The sequence below is a fragment of the Mustela lutreola genome, chromosome X, assembly GCF_030435805.1.
Source record: "Mustela lutreola isolate mMusLut2 chromosome X, mMusLut2.pri, whole genome shotgun sequence".
NCBI classification, from domain to species: Eukaryota; Metazoa; Chordata; class Mammalia; order Carnivora; family Mustelidae; genus Mustela; species Mustela lutreola.
The window spans coordinates 115,584,223-115,603,346 of NC_081308.1; the positions used below are offsets into that span (position 1 = coordinate 115,584,223).

At 42.9% G+C, this 19,124-nt stretch overlaps 1 protein-coding gene across 1 annotated transcript in view; it reads right to left on the reverse strand.

Moving 5' to 3' along the window:
- The window catches only part of GPC3 (glypican 3), a 399,487-nt gene that overhangs the window by 174,272 nt on the left and 206,091 nt on the right, over positions 1-19,124 (reverse strand). Inside the window, exon 3 of the mRNA XM_059157331.1 lies at positions 15,755-16,449. Coding sequence (XP_059013314.1) covers positions 15,755-16,449 — 695 coding nt within the window. The remainder of the gene's footprint in view (positions 1-15,754; positions 16,450-19,124) is intronic.

Genomic DNA, 19,124 nt, shown 5'->3' on the forward strand with positions numbered 1-19,124 from the left:
TTAAGAAAACAATTCCAGGGGCACCTGGATAGTTCAGTTGGTTAACCATATGCCATCAGCTTGAGTCATGATCTCAGGGTCCTGGGATTGAGCCCTGTGTTAGGCTCTTCCCTCTCCCTCTCTCTCTCTCTCTCTCCCTCTCTCTCATCCCCCACTTGTCCTCTCTCGCTCCCTCTCTCTCTCAAAGAAATAAAACCTTTTTAAAAAGAAAACAATTCCATTTATAATAACAAAACTATAATATTAGGAATAAATTTAACAAAAGAAGTGTAAAACTTGTATACCGAAAACTGAAAAACAATGACGAAAAAAATTAAAGACCTAAATAAATGTAAAGACATTCCATGTTCATAGATCAGAAGACTTAATATTAAGATGGCAATATTCCCCCAAATGATCTATAGATTTAATGAAATCCTTATCAAAATCCCAGTTAAGTTCTTTGTAGAAATTGACAAGCTGCTTGTGAAATTGAAATGGAATTGCAAGGGACTTCAAATAGCCAAAATAATCCGGAAGACAACAAAGTAGGAAGATTCATACTTCACAGTTTTGTAATTTATAACAAAGCAAGAAGAATCAAACCAGCATGGTCCTGGCATAATGATAAACATATAGATCGATGGAATAGAATTGAGAGTCTAGAAATAAACCCATACATTTAAGGTCCATTCACTTTGACAAAGGTGTCAAGACCATTCAATGGGGAAAGAACACTACTGTTTTCAACAAGTGGGGCTGGGACAACTGGGTATCCACAAGCAAAAGAATAAAGTTGTGCCCCTACCTCACATTAAATGTATAAAGTTAACTCAAAATTGATTATAGACCTATGTGTAAGAGCTAAATCTATAAAAATTCATAGAAGAAACCATAGGTGTAATATCTTTATGATTTTGAATTTGACAATGGTTTCTTAGATATGCCATATACACAAAAATAAATTGAACTTCATCAAAAGCATAAACATTTATGTATTAAAGAACATTGTTAGGAAAGTGAAAACCCCACCATACAGAAGAAAATCTTTGCGAATCACGTATCTCATAAAGGTCCAGTATTCAATATATATAAGTAATGCTTACAATTCAACAATGAAATGACAAATAGGGGCGCCTGGGTGGCTCAGTGGTTAAGCCGCTGCCTTCGGCTCAGGTCATGATCTCAGGGTCCTGGGATCGAGTCCCGCATCGGGCTCTCTGCTCGGCAGGGAGCCTGCTTCCTCCTCTCTCTCTCTGCCTGCCTCTCTACCTACTTGTGATTTCTCTCTGTCAAATAAATAAATAAAATCTTTAAAAAAAAAAAAAAAAAAAAAAAAAAAAAAAAGAAATGACAAATAACCTGATTAAAAATTTCGGAAAAGATCTCAATAAACCTTTCACCAAAGAAGATACACATCTCTAGCTAACAAGCACAAGAAAATTATTCAACAGCACTTGTCATTAGAGAAACACAAGTTGAAACTGCAATGAGATACCACTTCAGACCTACTAGGATGGCTATAATTTTAAAAAGACAGATAATAGCAATTGCTGATGAGTACGTATGGAAATTGGAACTCTCATATATTGCTGGTGGGAAAGGAAAATGGTTCAGCTGCTTTGGGAAACAGTTTGGCAATTCCTTAAAAGCTTAAACCTGGAGTTCCCATATGACCTCCAATTCCATTCCTAGGTAATATTTCCAAGAGAAATGAAAACATATATCCACACCAAGAGTTTCATGTGTATGATTTTAGCAGCACTATGGATAACAACCAAGAAATAGAAACAAATGTCCATCAGCTGATAAAGTGACCTATCCACACGATGGAATATTATTCAGCCATGAAAAGGAAAAGAAGTACTCACATATGCTACAACACAAATGGCCCTTGAAAACGTTATGTTAAGTGCAAGAGGTCAGACACAAGAAGACAGAGATGTAGGATTTCATTTATATGAAATGTTCAGAAGAGACAAATCCATAGAGAGAGAAAGTAAATTAGTAGTTGCCAGGGACGGGGGAATGGTGGAATGGGAAATGACAGCTAATGGGTATAGAGTTTCCTCTGGAATGCTAAAACTGTTCTAGTATTGATTTCGGTGATGGACGCACAACTCCGTGAATATACCAGGAACAACTGAACAGTACACTTTAAATGGGTAAATTGATTAATGTATTCTATGCAAATTCTAGCTCCACAAAGCTGTTTTTTTAAAAAGGTAATGAGGCGGAATTTACCACTAACACAATGGGAACAAAGATTTGGAGTTGAAATTAAACTGATTTAAATATAAAAGATGTTCCAGACAATGAGATACTATGCAGCATTAGGAAAAATGAGCTACGAAGCCATGAAAGGGCATGGAGGAACCTTGAAATGCATGGTACCCAGTGGAAGAAGCCAGTGTAGAAAGGCTGCTGCCATGGTGCCTGGGTGGCTCAGTGGGTTAAAGCCCCTGCCTTCGGCTCGGGTTGTGATCCCGGGGTCCTGGGATCGAGTCCCACATCGGGCTCTCTGCTCGGCAGGGAGCCTGCTTCCTCCTCTCTCTCTGCCTGCCTCTCTGCCTACTTGTGATCTCTCTCTCTGTCAATTAAATAAATAAAATCTTAAAAAAAAAACAGATACTACCATATGATTCCAACTATACGACTTTCTAGAAAAGGCAAAACCATAAAGACAGCAAAAAGGACAGTGGTTGCCAAAGGTTAGAGGTAAAAGAGGGATGAATAGGCAGAATGCAGTCTTTGGGGGGGGGCAGTGAAACTCCTCTGTGTTTTATAATGCCTCACTCTACATTCGTCAGACTGATAGAGTTTACAGCACTAAGAGTGATCACTAATGTAAAGCACAGACTTTGGGGGATAATGATGTGATAATGATGTGTCCATGTAGGTTCACTATTATTAAAAAATGCATCCCTCTGGTGCTGGATGCTGAAACTAGGGGAGGTGGGGGCGGGGGAGTGGGAGCAGGAGGTCCATGGGAACTCGGTACTTTCTGCTCAGTTTTGCTGTGACCCTAAAAGGGCTCTAAAAAGAGTCCATCATTTAAAAAGCAAAAGAAAATAATAATAAATGTACTTCTTCTTATACTTCTGATTTTGTGGGTAGAGATTCATGTTCCCTGTACTCTTAATGGCTCCTCATTATCCCAAGCAGAAACTCCTTTCCCCTTCAGCTTCATTGAAGAGAAAGACCCAAACACCTACTCCATGTAAGAAATTGATTACATGGATGAGGGGAGAATGCTAGCCTCACACACTAACACGGATGCTTGGTTTAGGAGAACGGCAAGTAAATCATAATTGAGATATATTGTATGTTTCTGTATTTTTTTAAATTTCCTTAAGTCATCTCTACCCTCAACATGGGGCTTGAACTCACAGCCCCGAAGTCAAGAGTCACATGCTCTACGACTGAGCCCACCAGATGCTCCTGTATTTTTCCGTATTTTTTTTAAATCTGAAATTCGTGACTTATCTGTATTGTGCTAGATTACTGGGACAATGACTATATTAAGAAAAAACAGCAAAGGACACATACCTAGAAAAAAAAATTTCCAGATGGTATGATTCATTTCCCATCTTTCTTTTATGTTCCCAAACTCCCTTGGCTTCCTCCTCTTTCCCTCCGTCAAAAGAAATAGAGTGATAACCCAATCCCAGGGATCAGAACAGTGACTGCCAATCATAATAAAGGGGAAAGACACTCCGAGTGGGCAAGATGGATAAGAACAGACAAGGAAATTTAGGGACTTGATAAAAGAATAATATCTGAAACAAGGGGATATCATTAAATTATCCCAAAGATATATAATAGATATCTGTTCATTTTTATATCAACCTAAATTTAATCATCATTTAACAGTGGTACCCAGTAAAAGCAATTTAGCATTCCACTGTACCACACACACTCAAAAACAAAGAAGCTATAAACACGGCTTGAGTCCTCCCTCCCCTCCCAAGAATTTCAGCACTAAACCCGAGGCAAAGAAGGTAAATGCTCAAAATCCCCACTGGGAATCTAGATCTATCACGTTGCCCTTTATTCAGGAGTCTTCTCTGAAGCCCACTGCAAGCAGCTAGGAAACTTGTGTGTTCAACTAGTCCTGCCTGGCTGGGAATCGAGTCACCTGGACATCTGGGGGAACATGATTTTCACTGAGAGTTGGGCCAATGGAAGCAGAGGTCTACAACCACTCAGGCCAATCAACCCCAAGCTCATAACCTGAGCCGAAAGCAAGAGTCGGAGGCTTAGCCCACTGAGCCATCCAGACCCCTGCCCTACCCTCAGAGCTTGGCATTTGTACCCCCATTTCACAGATAAAGTACAAAGATTCAGAGAGATGATGCACTATGCCCAGGGTCTTTAAGACAAGGGATGGCTGAGCCGAGAGTTACATCTTAACCCCTGGAGTCTGAGTTCTTTCTACGGCACGACCTTTTCTCACTCTGCTCCCTGCAACACCAAGCTGACCCATTCCTGTACTGGATATTCACTCAGCTTTCCATCTCCAGAGCTTGGCTCTGAAAAATCTTGTATGGTGCTCTTAAAAATGGGTGTTTGTTATAATTTATTATTCCTGGTATCTCGAAGACTCATTGGTCAATGATAACCAGAGCCAAGAGCATTCTGAATGGGGCTTTTCACAGCAGGGCAGTTTGAGTTATGCATCAATTTCGTTCCAATCAATGGATTACAGATTCAGAAGAAATGGTCGGGGAGGAAACAGACTTTAAAACTTGATAAACACAGATGTGTGAGAGAAATGTTTCCATCCATGTGTCTTTTTCCACCCTCTGTGATCTGGAGCTTGTTAACATGCTTTTCATACTGGAAGGAGATGGAACAGTCATCTATACCTTCTTTCTGTCAAGTTCAAGGGTGCCAATTTATCACAATTGTTTTATTTTTAATTGGAGTAAGGGCACTAAATAAGTGTTTTCTTTTGTCTAGAGAAATTTATGTCTAGGAAACTTGTGAAGAGCCCGTTCAAATGTGATCTAAATTGTTCATAATTGTAAAAAAAAAAAAAATCTACTAGAAGGTTGCTACGATGAAGAATTAAAGGCAAGTGGGACAATGTAGTAAATTAGAAACAGTTGCCCAGAACTCCTTCCATGTTTGGAAAGAGATCATTGCAGGCTTTTAATCCAGAGTAAGAAAACCATAGTGTGGGGCATTTTTCACTATTCTTTGAATTTTTTATCTGAAAGGGGGAAAATGGAGGCGCCATATATTTTGAAAGTATATTTTCTTTTTTTTTTTTTTTTTTTTTTTTTTTTTTTTTTTTTTTAAAGATTTATTTATTTGACAGAGAGAAATCACAAGTAGACAGAGAGGCAGCCAGAGAGAGAGAGAGAGGGAAGCAGGCTCCCTGCTGAGCAGAGAGCCCGATGCGGGACTCGATCCCAGGATCCCGAGATCATGACCCGAGCCGAAGGCAGCGGCCTAATCCACTGAGCCACCCAGGCGCCCCTGAAAGTATATTTTCAACCCAAGATCATCAAGAATGGATTTTCTGTTTAAGGAAAGGTGATAAATGGAATGGCCCTTGATCCTGGGGGAAGTCTGAGCTCCGAGCCGATTTAGAAAAATCTAATTAAATTAACACAAGTATGAGGAAGAGCAGAGAAGAAAAAGCTCAGCCCATTGGAAGTTTCCATGCTATTCTAGAAGCCATGCAGGGGGAGACGGGGTGGAGACAGGAAGAATTAGAACTGAGCAAGCAGGCTGAGATGCAAGCCCCTTAGCGACTTCCTGGCTCTCCCTCCTGCCACACTTCCACCAAGTCAGCTGATGCCCACTTGCAGCGGGACCCAGGCTCTGTCTCCCCGGTCTGAGACCAGATCTGGTCCCCGGGGCAAGAGAGGAGCCTCAGGAGCCCTGGCAGTGGAGAGAGCTGCTGAAACAGCCCCGGGGCTGGCACTGCATGCAAGTCTCCCTGCCTCGGTTCTTAAACCTGGAAAATGGCTCTCACTGAGAATTCCTTCATAATTGGGACTGTTGCATGCATTTAGTGTGTCAGTTTGTGTAAAGTACCCAGAACTGTGTGTGGCACATGGCAAGTACTCTGGGATCACGCTCACGGTCATGGTCTTCCCTGTACAGGTTAACGCACTTCTCCCAGGCCCCTTCCTGCAGCCGTGCAGGGCGGAGACCCTGCATCCCTGTTCTGATTCCTGGGCTGATGTTATTTCCACCGTACCTGCACAGCAGGCAATTGCAGAAGCACAAAAAGGTCCCACGTACACGTAAGTATTTCCCCCCTCTACCTGCGCCACAGGGACAAAGAGCTCTGCCCTTGATAACCTTTTTGAAGTGTTTTCTGGTGATATATAATTTTGCTAAGTGGAGTGAGTTTGCTTCTCGGGAGAAGGAACGCATTAGAGAATCAGCAGAAGCAAAATGGGCTTCCCAGGATGATGGAACCACGATTAAACACATTTTCAACCGACTACAGGGCCTAAATGAACAAGACACTAAGCAAGGTACAACTCTGAAGGAGAGGGACAAGGGACAGGCTTAGAACAGAGGCTGCTGGTCGGTCAGAACAAAAGTACAAAAAGTCTTTCCGAAGAGTTTAGAGGGTTAACAACCATGCGCTTGGGTTTCAACCCATGAACCTGAACCTCCAACTTCGATCTGATTATTCATAATTTTCTAGAAGCAAAAGAGCAACCAAAACCCAGAACTCAGAAATATGTGTATGTTGATGAGTTGATTTCCACGCCAAATCAAAACCCTTCACAAACAGCCATGCACTTGGATTTCATCCCATGAACCTGAACCTCCAACTTTGATCTGATTATTCATAATTTTCTAGAAGCAAAAGAGCAACCCACACCTAGAACTCAGAAATATGTGTATGTTGATGAGTTGATTTCCACGCCAAATCAAAACCCTTCACAAACAGCCATGCACTTGGGTTTCATCCCATGAACCTGAACCTCCAACTTCGATCTGATTATTCATAATTTTCTAGAAGCAAAAGAGCAACCCACACCCAGAACTCAGAAATATGTGTATGTTGATGAGTTGATTTCCACGCCAACTCAAAGTCCCCTTGAGCTCGAGTTTATGAGATTTCACGATAAAAATAATTCAGAGTGTGGGCCTGAGTTAGAAAAAGAGGAGTTCATCTATTAACTACATAAGAATACCAAGAACGACTTTCAAAAATCATACATATGATTTTTTTTCTTTAAAAAAAAAAAAGCACATTAACTTCAAGCAGCGCTTGGGCTGCATATTTTATGAGGTTTATTTGTACTGCATATCTTTGATGGGCTCTATTTGTGGCTGCAAGTACAAACATACTGATTACAATCACTCTTTCCTACATTTAGGAACAAAATTAATTATCTGCAAAAAGCAGCAAGGCTTAGATAGATTCTCAGTCAGTAAATGATAATAGACAGCGCCCAAATATAATGACTCCGTTTCCTACTTTATCTGTTTCAGGCATTCTGAGTGCAATGAAAAAAGGAAAAATTAATTCGCTTTCTGAATATTCTTCCGAAAGGATTTGAATTGGGTAATAAGAAGGCTGCATCAGCCCTCCCGCTACCTCCATCCCCCTATGAAATATGAAAGCACCCTTGCTGGGTTATACACTTCCCAAAGGGACTTTTTCTTTTTTCTTCTTCTTCTTTTTTTTTTGGATCTTCTAGCCTCCAGCATTTGCCTTTATTTGTTTCTGTTTTACTTTATATAGTAATTTATTTGAATGATATGGTTAATATTTATACAAGTATTGTTTTACTAGCTGTTTTATAATGTGCTTATACATTGCTGTATTTGAAATGCTTTATATATTAATTCCCCAGTTTTTTATTTTATGAAATCTTTTTTTTTTACAATGTTATTGAGGCGTATTTTTGGATTCATACAATTCTCCCACGTCAAGTGTACGATTTAATGATTTTTATTAAATTGACTTAAGTTGTGCCACCATTGCCACAAGCCAGTTTTAGAACATTCCATCACCCCAATAAGATCTTTCATGCCCATTCCAGCATCGCTTTGGAGATGTCTAACGAATTCCAAACCCCAGTCCCCAAAGGAACTTTCACCATAACCCCAGTCCCCAAAGGGACTTTCACCATAACAGAGATTATTTGTCTTAACCTATTAGCATTCCCCCCTACAAGGAAAGGAGTGGTAAACTACGAGCCTGAATCCATGCCCAGTATTGGCACTCAGAAAACTGTGCCAGTAGCTAATCACGAAGTTTTGTATTTTATCTTACAAAAGCTTCAATATACTAGAAGAAATCTGTCCCAAAGTCCCTTGTCTTGGCCATTTTTGTGAAGCCCTTGATTACAACAAAATTATAACCACCCCCTCCCGAGGAAATTGCTGTACCGCAATGTAACTTCATGTCCACACGTGGTGTTCAAAATATGTTTTCAATTTTACAGGCGGGGGCGGCGAGACTGCCTGTTCCGAAATAGTCCCAGTAGAAAACATTTGTTGCCGGAGACCTAAACAAGGTGGCACAATGCACAGACGTGGCGGGGGGTGGGGGTGGTGGGAGGGAAGCCAAGGTTACCAGTGGATGATGTGGTGCTGTAGTTGCCAAGAGTAACCTTATTCCAGCCATGGGGAATCACGCCATGCACAGGGCTCCATGTTTTCTGGGGATGCTTCAGCATCGCGATGGAGAGAGAACAAGCATCGGGGGGCTTGTCTGCCCTCCCAGGGACGAGGCTGCCCTCACTGTGCTCCCATTCCCTGGCCCCATTCCCTGGCCACTCAACACAAAAAAGGCATCTGGGAGCACAAAGATTCTCGGAAGATCAGGTCATGGGGTGTGATCTTTGTGGACTTTTGCCCACTTGGATGAATATGCCTGACTGTCAAACCTTTTCAAATAGACTCAGGGGACCCATCAGTCCTCCATGTAAGTCGTAGGGTGGGATGACCCCCTTAGAAGTGTGGTGAGAGAGACAATGTCACTCGGCTGAGCTGCTTGGCAATACAAATCTCCTCACTCCAGAGCCTAAACAGGCAAGAAGAGAAATGACCGCATGGAGAGTAAGGGAGAGAGAGCAGGGGAGAAGGGGCTTTGACGACCCCCAAGCAGCAGAGCTTACCCCCAATGCAAGGCAGCCATCAGGTGCCCCTTGCATATTTTCCTTCTGAAGTGCTCTCTGAGGAGCTGGGAAAACTGACCCCTGTTTTGTCTTCAGTTGGGCCTTCTGCTCCCCTCCAACAGGCGGCACGCAGCCCTGCCTTTGGGCCAACCAGTCAGGGCGTCTTCCACAACCTCTAACTGCTGGATCCTTCCAAAGCGCTGTGAGCTCGAGAGGTTCTTGGAGCCACCCGAGTTTGGGGGGAATCCTGTGTTGCTAGCCAACTTTCCTTGGGTCTCCTGGGTTTTTGCTTGTCATATACACATAGGCACTTTCTCCCCAGGCTCTGAAATAAACTGTCTCCCATCTCTGAGCCAAGGAGTCTCCTGTCTTTAACCAGCACCCATGAAGCTGTGTGGCCAACGGACCTGTTAGCTTGCAATTAGGGTACAAATCTCTGTGACCCTCCACAGTTCCCAAGGACACGGTCTAGCGACATCAGTACACAGACCACAGAAAGAAAAAACTTCTTTCTACAGGCTCAGAACTTAGAGAACAACTGGTAATCACGCGGCCACTTCTTGCCAAGGTAAAGGTGAGTAATTCGAGATTCGTGATGGGCCTGCCTTATTTCTTACTATGAGCTGTAATATACAATTTCAAGATGAAGCACACACAAAAGCTTCCCCCGTGTGACCACGGTTTGAAACGCACCCGAAATTAACATTTAATGCCTAAAAGTGGTACCAATTTTTTCCCATTGTGTGCTTCCCTTCAATAAGTAGGTAATCTATGTTTAAAAACTATATATTTCTCCCCACGGGAACCACTAGAGCTATTTTTATTGTGCGTGAAGAAAGAATGGCAGCCTGTAAACATTTTTGTCTTTCCCGAAATGGACCTCATGCAAATAAAGTCGCTTAACCACAGTTCTAGAGACTGACCTGCAGACACTAATTAGGTTGTGAGGCCTTTACTTGTTTGTTTTTTTTTTTTTTTTAATCACTTTGAAACCACTTTGTGCTGAAAACAGCTTGTATGAATTCAGACAAGGTATCTCTATCGGGGACTAAAAAATGAAAGTCCAAAGTGATAGCATGAGGGGAGAAACACTGACATTCTGACACCTGAGAAATAACCCCAGCCTTCAAACTCAGAAATTCTGATGAGTTACAGTCACTCACACAGACAGCAGAATGTAAGAATTTGATAGAGTGAATTATTGCCAAGGATCAACAGAGAATCTAGCACACATAAATACTGACTTCGCTGCAGGTATCTTCAGAAATTCTGGCAAAAGAAATGGATGTACTTGGATACTGGAGTAGGTTAGGTTCTCGGTACACAATATCCCTGGCTGAGGAAACACCATCATGGAGACCTGGATGTACCATGAAGGGGCAGAATCAAAGGCAAATGCATTAAAATCTATCCGTTGGTCTAACAGGCAGATTCCAAACATCACCACGGGAAGATAAGCAATTCCTCGTCACTGGCACCGCTCACAGAGATTCTAGGCAAAGTCATTCAGCTGTGTTGCTGGCCCTTTCCTCACCTGCACAGACAGTCCTTCTTCTTCTAGAAACTACTCCGCACCTTTAAGTGTTATGAAGACTAAAAGTCTCATGCCTTTTGGTCCTTCACTGGGAAAAAGTACAGCAAGAGTCTCCAAGGAGGGAGAATGAATTCTAAAACCTGATTGTGCCACTGGAAAAACAGTGGAGAGTAAGACAGGATATTAAATAAGATGGTAAAAACCGAGTTAGCCTGTGTTCAGGGAATGGAGATTCTGGTGAAGACAGAGGGGAGGTATTTGAGACAGCCACAGAGTGACAGTTAAAAGCATGAACTTTGAAGTGTGACAGTTCTGGCTTTAGGTGTTACCTGTGCTACCTGCTCGCCAAGTGACCCCTGAGTGAGGTAACAGAGTCAAGGTCATCTTTCTGCCACTCCTTGTGGCTCCCAGTGCCTATCGCGGTGCCTCGGCCATTGGGTGCTCATTAATGTTTCCTGAAATGAGTCCTATTTCAGATCATGCTAAAATAATTATCACAGTGAGGAAAGACTGGGAGAAGGAGTGGTGGTAGGAAAGGTTGCAGTTTTGCCCAGCGTTCAGTGAAGCGTATAACAAGCCACGGTAATGAACTCGTGGGAGAGGAGGCCGAGAAATTCTGAGATGAATCATTAAAGAAAGAACATGAGTACAAATGGAAAACTGACAGTGCAAACAGCCACATGAGGGTATGTAGGGTACAGAAAGTAAATGAAACCACAGAGACTTTTGGGAAACTTTCTGGGAGAGCAGTAAACACCAAAAAAGCTGATTATTAATCATTTAATCAATGGATAGGAAATACACAATGGTCATGCCTCTAATCTGTATACTGGTATGTGGTAACGACAATCAAAATGGTTTCTGGATAAAAACAATTGCCTTTTTAAAAGAAGGCTGTCACATTTGAAAATGTGGTTGTGGTGCGACAACAATGTTGAAAATGTACATACTGATGACTGTACATATTTGTGTTTGCTTCAAGTTCTAAGATGTGAAATTCAATAATGTGCTGATACATTTAACAGTGATGCTCGCACCCAAATACTATTAAAAAAACCTGCTCAGTATTCACTTGGGGCCATGATATTTAACCTAGTTCACAAATGCAGATGAAGGGTCAAGACGGATCTATTTACAGTCCCATCATTTAAGCCTTCTTGGACATTTCAGTACAAATTTTCTGTCTCCTTCCTTTTCTTTCCTCCCTTTTCTTTCTCGGTCTCTCTTGATCTCTCTGTTCCTCTGCCTCTCTCTCTCTCACACATACACACACACTCTCACACAATATTTTAGTCACCTCTTTAGACAAAAATGACATGAAATGTCCTGGTCCTTCAAAATAAATTTAAGAAGAACTCATTGTCCATTTGGCATTCAGAAAAATGTAGTAGAATGTGTACTGGACTGGGCTTAAGCAAGCACCTGCCACGTGCTTTGAACTCTGCCAGGTACTTTGCACCTGTCATTTGAATTCATCTCCATATAGCAACCCCATTTCACAGATGGGAAATCAGAGATCCTAGCGTTGCCAGTAACTGTCATTCACTCCCAATCTCTGGGCCTTACTTTACCTTCTGAACAAGGTGGCTGGATTTGCTCTCAAAGGAGTATCAGAATCAATTGGGGGTACTTTTAAAATGGTAAGTTCTATGACTAATTCTCCAGCTTCTTCACAGACCTGTGGAATCAGAATCCCCAGGTACAGACCCCAGGGGTCTGTTCAGCATGTTCCACAGGTGATAGCGACGATGAACTAAGTTTGGGAAGCGGCTGGGGAACTATCTTGGGGAAACGAAAGCACTTACAAAAATTTAATAGTGCCCTCTTCATTTAGAAGACCAAAACGTCCTTCATAATCTGGGGTAGATGGGAGCCACCAATACAAGGAGCAAAGTCCCAGTATGGCAGGCCTCACGGCACGGCCCATAGCTGGCTAAAAAGGCTGTCTCATCGGAACTCAGAAAGAGCATATTTTCAAAGAGGTCTCTCACCACAACTTAACCTCAAACAGGACGGACTGGCAGGATTTTGCATTTTATCACAACAGGCAGGTGAGTGTGCTACAGCAGAACCTCATTAATGCTTTAGTTTTAAATCAGCTTTTGCTCTGGGGCATTCTGCAGGGTTGTTAACATGAATAGACTTCTGCAGTCTACCCAACCCTCACTTCCCCTCACGGCCCCATAAATGGCCCAGCCCCTTTCTGGCCTGTATGGAGTGTGGGCTGGATCACACCTGGCCAATGATTCCCCCACCCCCACCATTTGGGATATATTACTTAGAGCTGGTGGTCATAAACCAGTAACAAGGCAGAGTTTACATATGCTTTCTGTTCTAGTTCAGGCATTCCCTGGGGAAGGCAGACTTCACGCTCTCATAACCAGCTTGGAGCTGGGAGCAATCAGGCCCTTAATGGCCAAAACAGAAAGGGATTGCATCACTGAGCACCTCTTGACAGCCAAGGCCTTTCTTCCTGAATGATAATGACATAAAATGTACTCCCCCTGCACGTGTGTCCGTGTGTGCATGCAGACGCGCACGCGCACAGGCAGGCGCACGTAGGCACCTAAAATCCAGCAGGTCCAGAACCCTGAAATAACTATCCAGTTTAAGTTCATGATATCTTTACAAAATCCTAATGGAGCTTTTAGAATGAAAAGTCTGGACGGTCTAATGGGAGACAGACCGGCATGGTAGAAAGAGGAGCGTTAGATTGAAGCCGCAGAAGACCCTGCATTCTAGTCCTCTGGCCTCTTCCATGAAATATATAACTTTGGGCAAGCCTCTCTGAACTGTGTTTCTTCATTTGTAGCTCAATGGGATTGGACTAGCTAATCTCTCATGGCCCTTCCAACACTCAAATCAGGGAGAAATGTCCACTATGGTGACATTTATTCAGCTACACATCTGTCTGTCAACTAGACCGACCTTTTTAAGACTTAAGGACTATGTCTAGGGTAACTATGAATACCCAGCATCTGGCAGAGTGTCATGAACAAAGCAGCTGCTTAATAAAATGTTTACTAACTAAACCTTCATGCCTAGAGTCCCATCAAAATGGTGCCTTTAACCCATTACCCGTTCCCCACATTATTTTTTGTATTTAGAAGGAGTACAGGAGAACACGTTTTCAAGATTCATTATGCTGCCGTCAAGTGACCAATATCAGAGGGAACCTTTAAACATTTCCATACCCTGTCTTTAATGTTGTCTCCTCATTTTTCCTCTTATTAAAGACATCTCCACACGCCTGGCACCCCTGTGTTGTGTCTGACACATAGTGGGCCCTCAATCACTATCAGATGGGGGAACTGACGAACACATCAACTTTTCATTTTTCTGCTTCTGTGAGATTTACTTTTGTAGAAGGCCCCAGAATCTGGCCTCAAATTATAAAGCAGTCAAGGGAATAATTAGGCACTGAAGAACACTATCGTTAGATAGGACATTTCTGTTCATTTTACTATAAAATATTTTCTCAGCAAATGTGTTTTAAATGGCTAACATTGTGAATGGGGCAATTAGAGCAGCTCCGTGGGTAGCCATGCCACGGCTTGCACCATCTCTGTCCTCCGTCCTAGTTTAATTCTCCAAAGAAACCAATTACCCCTATCGCTTTGTATTTCCTGAGTTTAAAGCCAGACTAAATGGCCCGATCTGCCCTCCACATTTTGGGTAAGCAATGACTCTGAGTACACAGCAGTTGTACTGTGTAGAAGCTGAGAGCCTGTGTCAACCAAGCCAGCCCAGCCTGGGTCTGAGTCCCAGTACCCCTACCCTCGTTTAACAGCTTTGAGATCCCTCACAAGAGATTGAACCTCTTTAAGCTGCATTTCCCCCTTTGGACCTATCTCGTGGACTGCTGCGAAATAATATTAGGTGAACTGGCCAGCAGAGACCCTGGAATGTGGCTGGAGTTCAACAACAGTAGTGTAATATATGGTTTTGCTGCCTCCGTCCGTCCACCCAGTTGGCAGCATTCAGGGATCAGTCACAATGACCTTCATGGGATCTGCTGGTAGCTCTTGGCTGTGTGTTCTGCTCTACGCTGGAAACTGGGTGCCCCCCTGCGGATCTGAATATGTGCACTCTAGCTTGGCAGGGGCAATGTGACTGAAACCAAGACAACTGCTGCCCTTGTCACAGAGCCCATCACGGGGAGACTGGTAAAAGCAAGGCTGAGGAAACAACCACTGGACCGCATGGAAGCTTCGCCTCACTTGAGTTCTTGTGTAAGCCGAGTTAGTGGCTTCTGGCTGGGCCTCCTGTTTAAAGTCACCACCCAAAAGGGTGACAGGATACACGCAATTAAGACCACGAGAGGGAAATCAGAATCAGAAAAATTGGTGATAATGTAACTAAGGGGAAACCTGATCCATTTCTGGATCATGGCTCTTCTGCGAACTAGAGCTGGGTGCCCTGGGGTGAGTTACAGTTTCACAGAGCTTCTGTTGTCTCACTTATGAAATGAAGGTAATTACACCCACCTCACGTGATTGTCATGAGGATTACAATGACTAACAGCAATGGGAAGGACTTACCATGGACCACATGTATGCTAAACGCTTTAACACATGCTATTCTCTATAAAGAAATATTAGTTTTAGCCTTATTTTATGAATCAGGTGTATGACAGATCAAGACAAGATGATTCACCCAAGGTCTCACAGCAGGTAAGTAGGTGGAACTAAAATTCAAGCCAGGCATTATGACTCCATAGCCCGTGGTCTTTTTCTTTTTTTTCTCTGAAGATTTATTTATTTATCTTGAAGGGGGGCAGGAGAGAGATATATAGAGAGAGAGCTCGCACAAGAGCAAGGGGCAGAGGGAGAGAATCTCAAGCAGACTCCCTGCTGAGCTCAGAGCCTGATGCAGAACTCGATCCCATGACCCATGAAACCATGACCTGAGCCGAAATCAGGAGTCAGACACCTAACTGACTGAGCCACCCAGGCGCCCCCTGCATAGTCTGTCGTCTTAATGTGCCGCGTAGCTCTGTGAGATCACTCAGTCCCTCTACCATCTCTGCCTACCCCCTGATCTTCCCCTCACTCCTCTCCCTAGGCACTGGATGCTGGCCAGGCTGCCCCACCCCAATAGGACCCAATTCCTCAGAAGATGGCAGACTGGTACTCACGGTGGTGGTCAGTTTTCCTCCATTCTTCTGGACATATTGGATGGAATCGTGGATCGTCGAAAAGAGACCAAGCAGGACGTTCTCCATGTCGTAGATCCTGTACATGCCGTTCACCAGATCCTCCAGAGACAAGATATATTCTCGCCAGTACTTGTCGATCTCCACCACCCCGGCCATACAGCCTTGCATGACCACGTTGCAGTAGCCACCACAAGGCTTGACCATCATCAGTCCCTGGCAGTACGAGCAGTACCACATTCTAGTGAGCATTCGGCCACAGTCTTTACTGAACTTCAGGTGGTCGGTGGTGTTGATCACCTCAATTCCGAGATTCAGGGCCTGGAGGAAGATCCGGGTAACTTGCAGTGACTTGGAAACCTGGGTCATGATAAGCTTGGGGAAATTCCCAAACACTTTCAGGTCACGCCTTGCCCCTCGGAGGCACTCATTGATGTCTAAGGCTGACTCAGGCAGGCCGGGGTTCATAAGCTGGGTGTAGATGACCGGGAACAGGCTGTCGAACAATTCATTGACCATGTCATCCACGTTGATATCAGAACCCAGGATGTACAGAGACACGTCGGTGAAAAATTCACCCACAAACTCGAAAGCTTGTGGGGTCAGGCTCGGGTAGTTGTTCTTGAACATGGCGTTGGTGTAGTTCTTGGCGTGGCGGACGACAATTTCAAAGGCCTCTGCAAAATAAGAGATACAGAAATGTCCGGAGATTAAAGCTTGAAAACCCAGGGTGCAATTGAATTTGAGATTTCTCTATTGCTGTGGTGATTAAAGTCCCATTTGCCTTAAATAATTGACTCATATTCATTTCTGCCTCTACTCCTGCAGCTGTTTGCTCCTATAAATCAATTTTCCTTTCTGAACATGAAGTCCAAACCCTGATGTGCGCATAAATTCTTAAACACACAAATTGTATTTCAAATGACAAAAGCCAGGATTCGGTTAACATTTCGGCCTCTCATGAAAATATTGATTAAAAATTGGCCAAATGAGAAGTTATTTCTCTTTCTCTCCTTGATTTATTCTGTTAAAAAGAAAAAGTATTTGGAGACGTTTCATTTTCAGACAGAGATAAATATTTGACAACAAACCGTATACCACCATATAAACTCACATAACAATTTAAGCCCGTGCAGCCCTGGAGGAGAGGCGAGTTCTTAGCCGGGAATAAAACCTATCACGATTTAATCATTTTTGGTAGATTTTCTCAAGATAACTTTAAAGGAAGCAATCTGACAGATTGCCAGGCCTGGAAATGGAATGTATCCCCCAAATGGGTATCTGGATGGAAAAAAAAAAAAAATAATCCACGCACTTATCTATACATTTGATACTGCAAATAACACCTCTGGTATTTGCAAGCTGAACATCTGGAAGGATGACTGCTAAGCTTCCTTGGTGAAGTTTGGCTTCCACATGCTTATCTACTCTACAGAGACTATAAGTTCAAGATTACATCTGCTGCCCCTACCCCCTGGCACAAGGCCCAATTAGTGTCATTGGTTTGAGAAAGAAAGTAGTAATGTCATCATCTCATTTTCTCCAAGCTGAAACACTCCAGATGCAAATTATCCCAAATAATCAGAGTTCCACATTTATATGAGGGAAGGGAAAACAACCATAATGATAGGGTTTTCAAGAAATAAGACAGCTTAAAAACAAACAAAAATAACCAAGTTCCCTGGGACATTTAAAATGAACTTAGTACTTTCTTTCATTTCCTTCCAAAGTGCAAAGGTCCATGACAGATGTAGTCTAAATGATGCCAGTTCATGAGCCTTGAAAAATCAAATTATTACTACTTTCAGACTTCTATAGAGACTGCACTCCACCAGCTCCTTGGGATCACTTAGTCCAACATCACAGTCATCTGCGGCAGAAGTGAGTCTAGGTTGTGCCACCACCATCTGCTCCAGATCCCTCACAAGGTAGAACACGCTTGCTAGATTCTTCCCTGGAGCTTATGACATGCCTAGCAATGGCGAGCAGATGACAGTGTAATTCTACTGGGCTTCCAAGCCCACTGGAGAAAGTTCATCTTCATTTCCATCAACTGCTATGTGCTCATTTGTTTGTTTTGTTCTATTCTGTTTAGAACATAAGGCAATTCCTGGAAAAGTCATCTATTTTATGGCAATTTCTTCCTAATCCCACATGCTACTCTAGTCTCAATCCTTGTATCTCGAGGCTGAATGAGGCCATGAAGCCAAGAGATCATCCAGTCCAATACAAAGGACCGGTCAGTGAATTCTTTTATGTCATCAGAAATTTGGAGATTTAAAACTATTCATTCATTCTAATTTCCGCTACCCATCATGTATTATATATTAGGCTGTGTCGTAGGTGCTGGGGGTATAGAAGTCATGAGTCAATGGAGATAAATGGTAGATCACCCCGTCTTAAAAGTACTCACAAGCTATATGCTTTGGTGTCTACAAAGCGTTTCCAAGAATATTACGATATCTGCATTTTACAACAATCTTCTGAATTTGATATTGTGATCCCCATTTTATGGTTGACAGGACTGATGCTCAGCAGAGTTTAAGCACATTCCTGGGGTCACATAACTGCAAAGTAGAAGTAGCAAGCTTAGACTAGTGTCTCCCAGCCATGGTTACACTCTAGCTGCCCTCGGCCCTAGAGCCAGCACACATATCTTCAAAAATCTTTGTAGAAAGTTAAGTTCTTTTAAAAGCTCATTATTTTCTCATTGGCTTCGCCTCTCCAGGTGGAAATGTATTAGAAGAAATTGCAGCCCGAAGACAGACAAAACAGAAGCCCACTTTCACCTTTGCCTTGGGGCAGCATGAGGTAAAGGAAGGAGGACTGCTACCTTAAAATGAATTCTCTACAAGGCAAATTTCATCTCTAGCCCACAGTGCATGTGTTCTCTAACGTGCAAGATATATGACAGTGAAATTCCGTAGACTGTACTGTCATAATCCCCCCCCCCCTTTTTTTTAAGTTTCTGCTACCAGCACTGCTGGATCAATAGAAAAAGAAAATTACAAAAGATCATGAACTCTTCTACAGAAAGAATAACAACAACGCATATTGCAGGGGGAAAGGGCTCCAGGTTCACATCTAACCTCAAGCTCACATGTGCTCCCTGCTCTAACTCTAGCAGCTCGGAATCCACTTAGCACATCCCTGGGTTTTGCCCAACCCCCTTACTTCTACATCACAGGACAACAGACCAAACCATAACTGCTCAAGCAAAAGCTCCTTGGGGACTTCGAGGAGCCCATGCGAGGTGAAAAGTGTTGCTCAGCTAGAGGTTGGCAACTGGAGATTTCATGAAATGAAGCCAAGGGCTAAAATTACTGCAAGGAAGCTCAACCCATTGATTTTT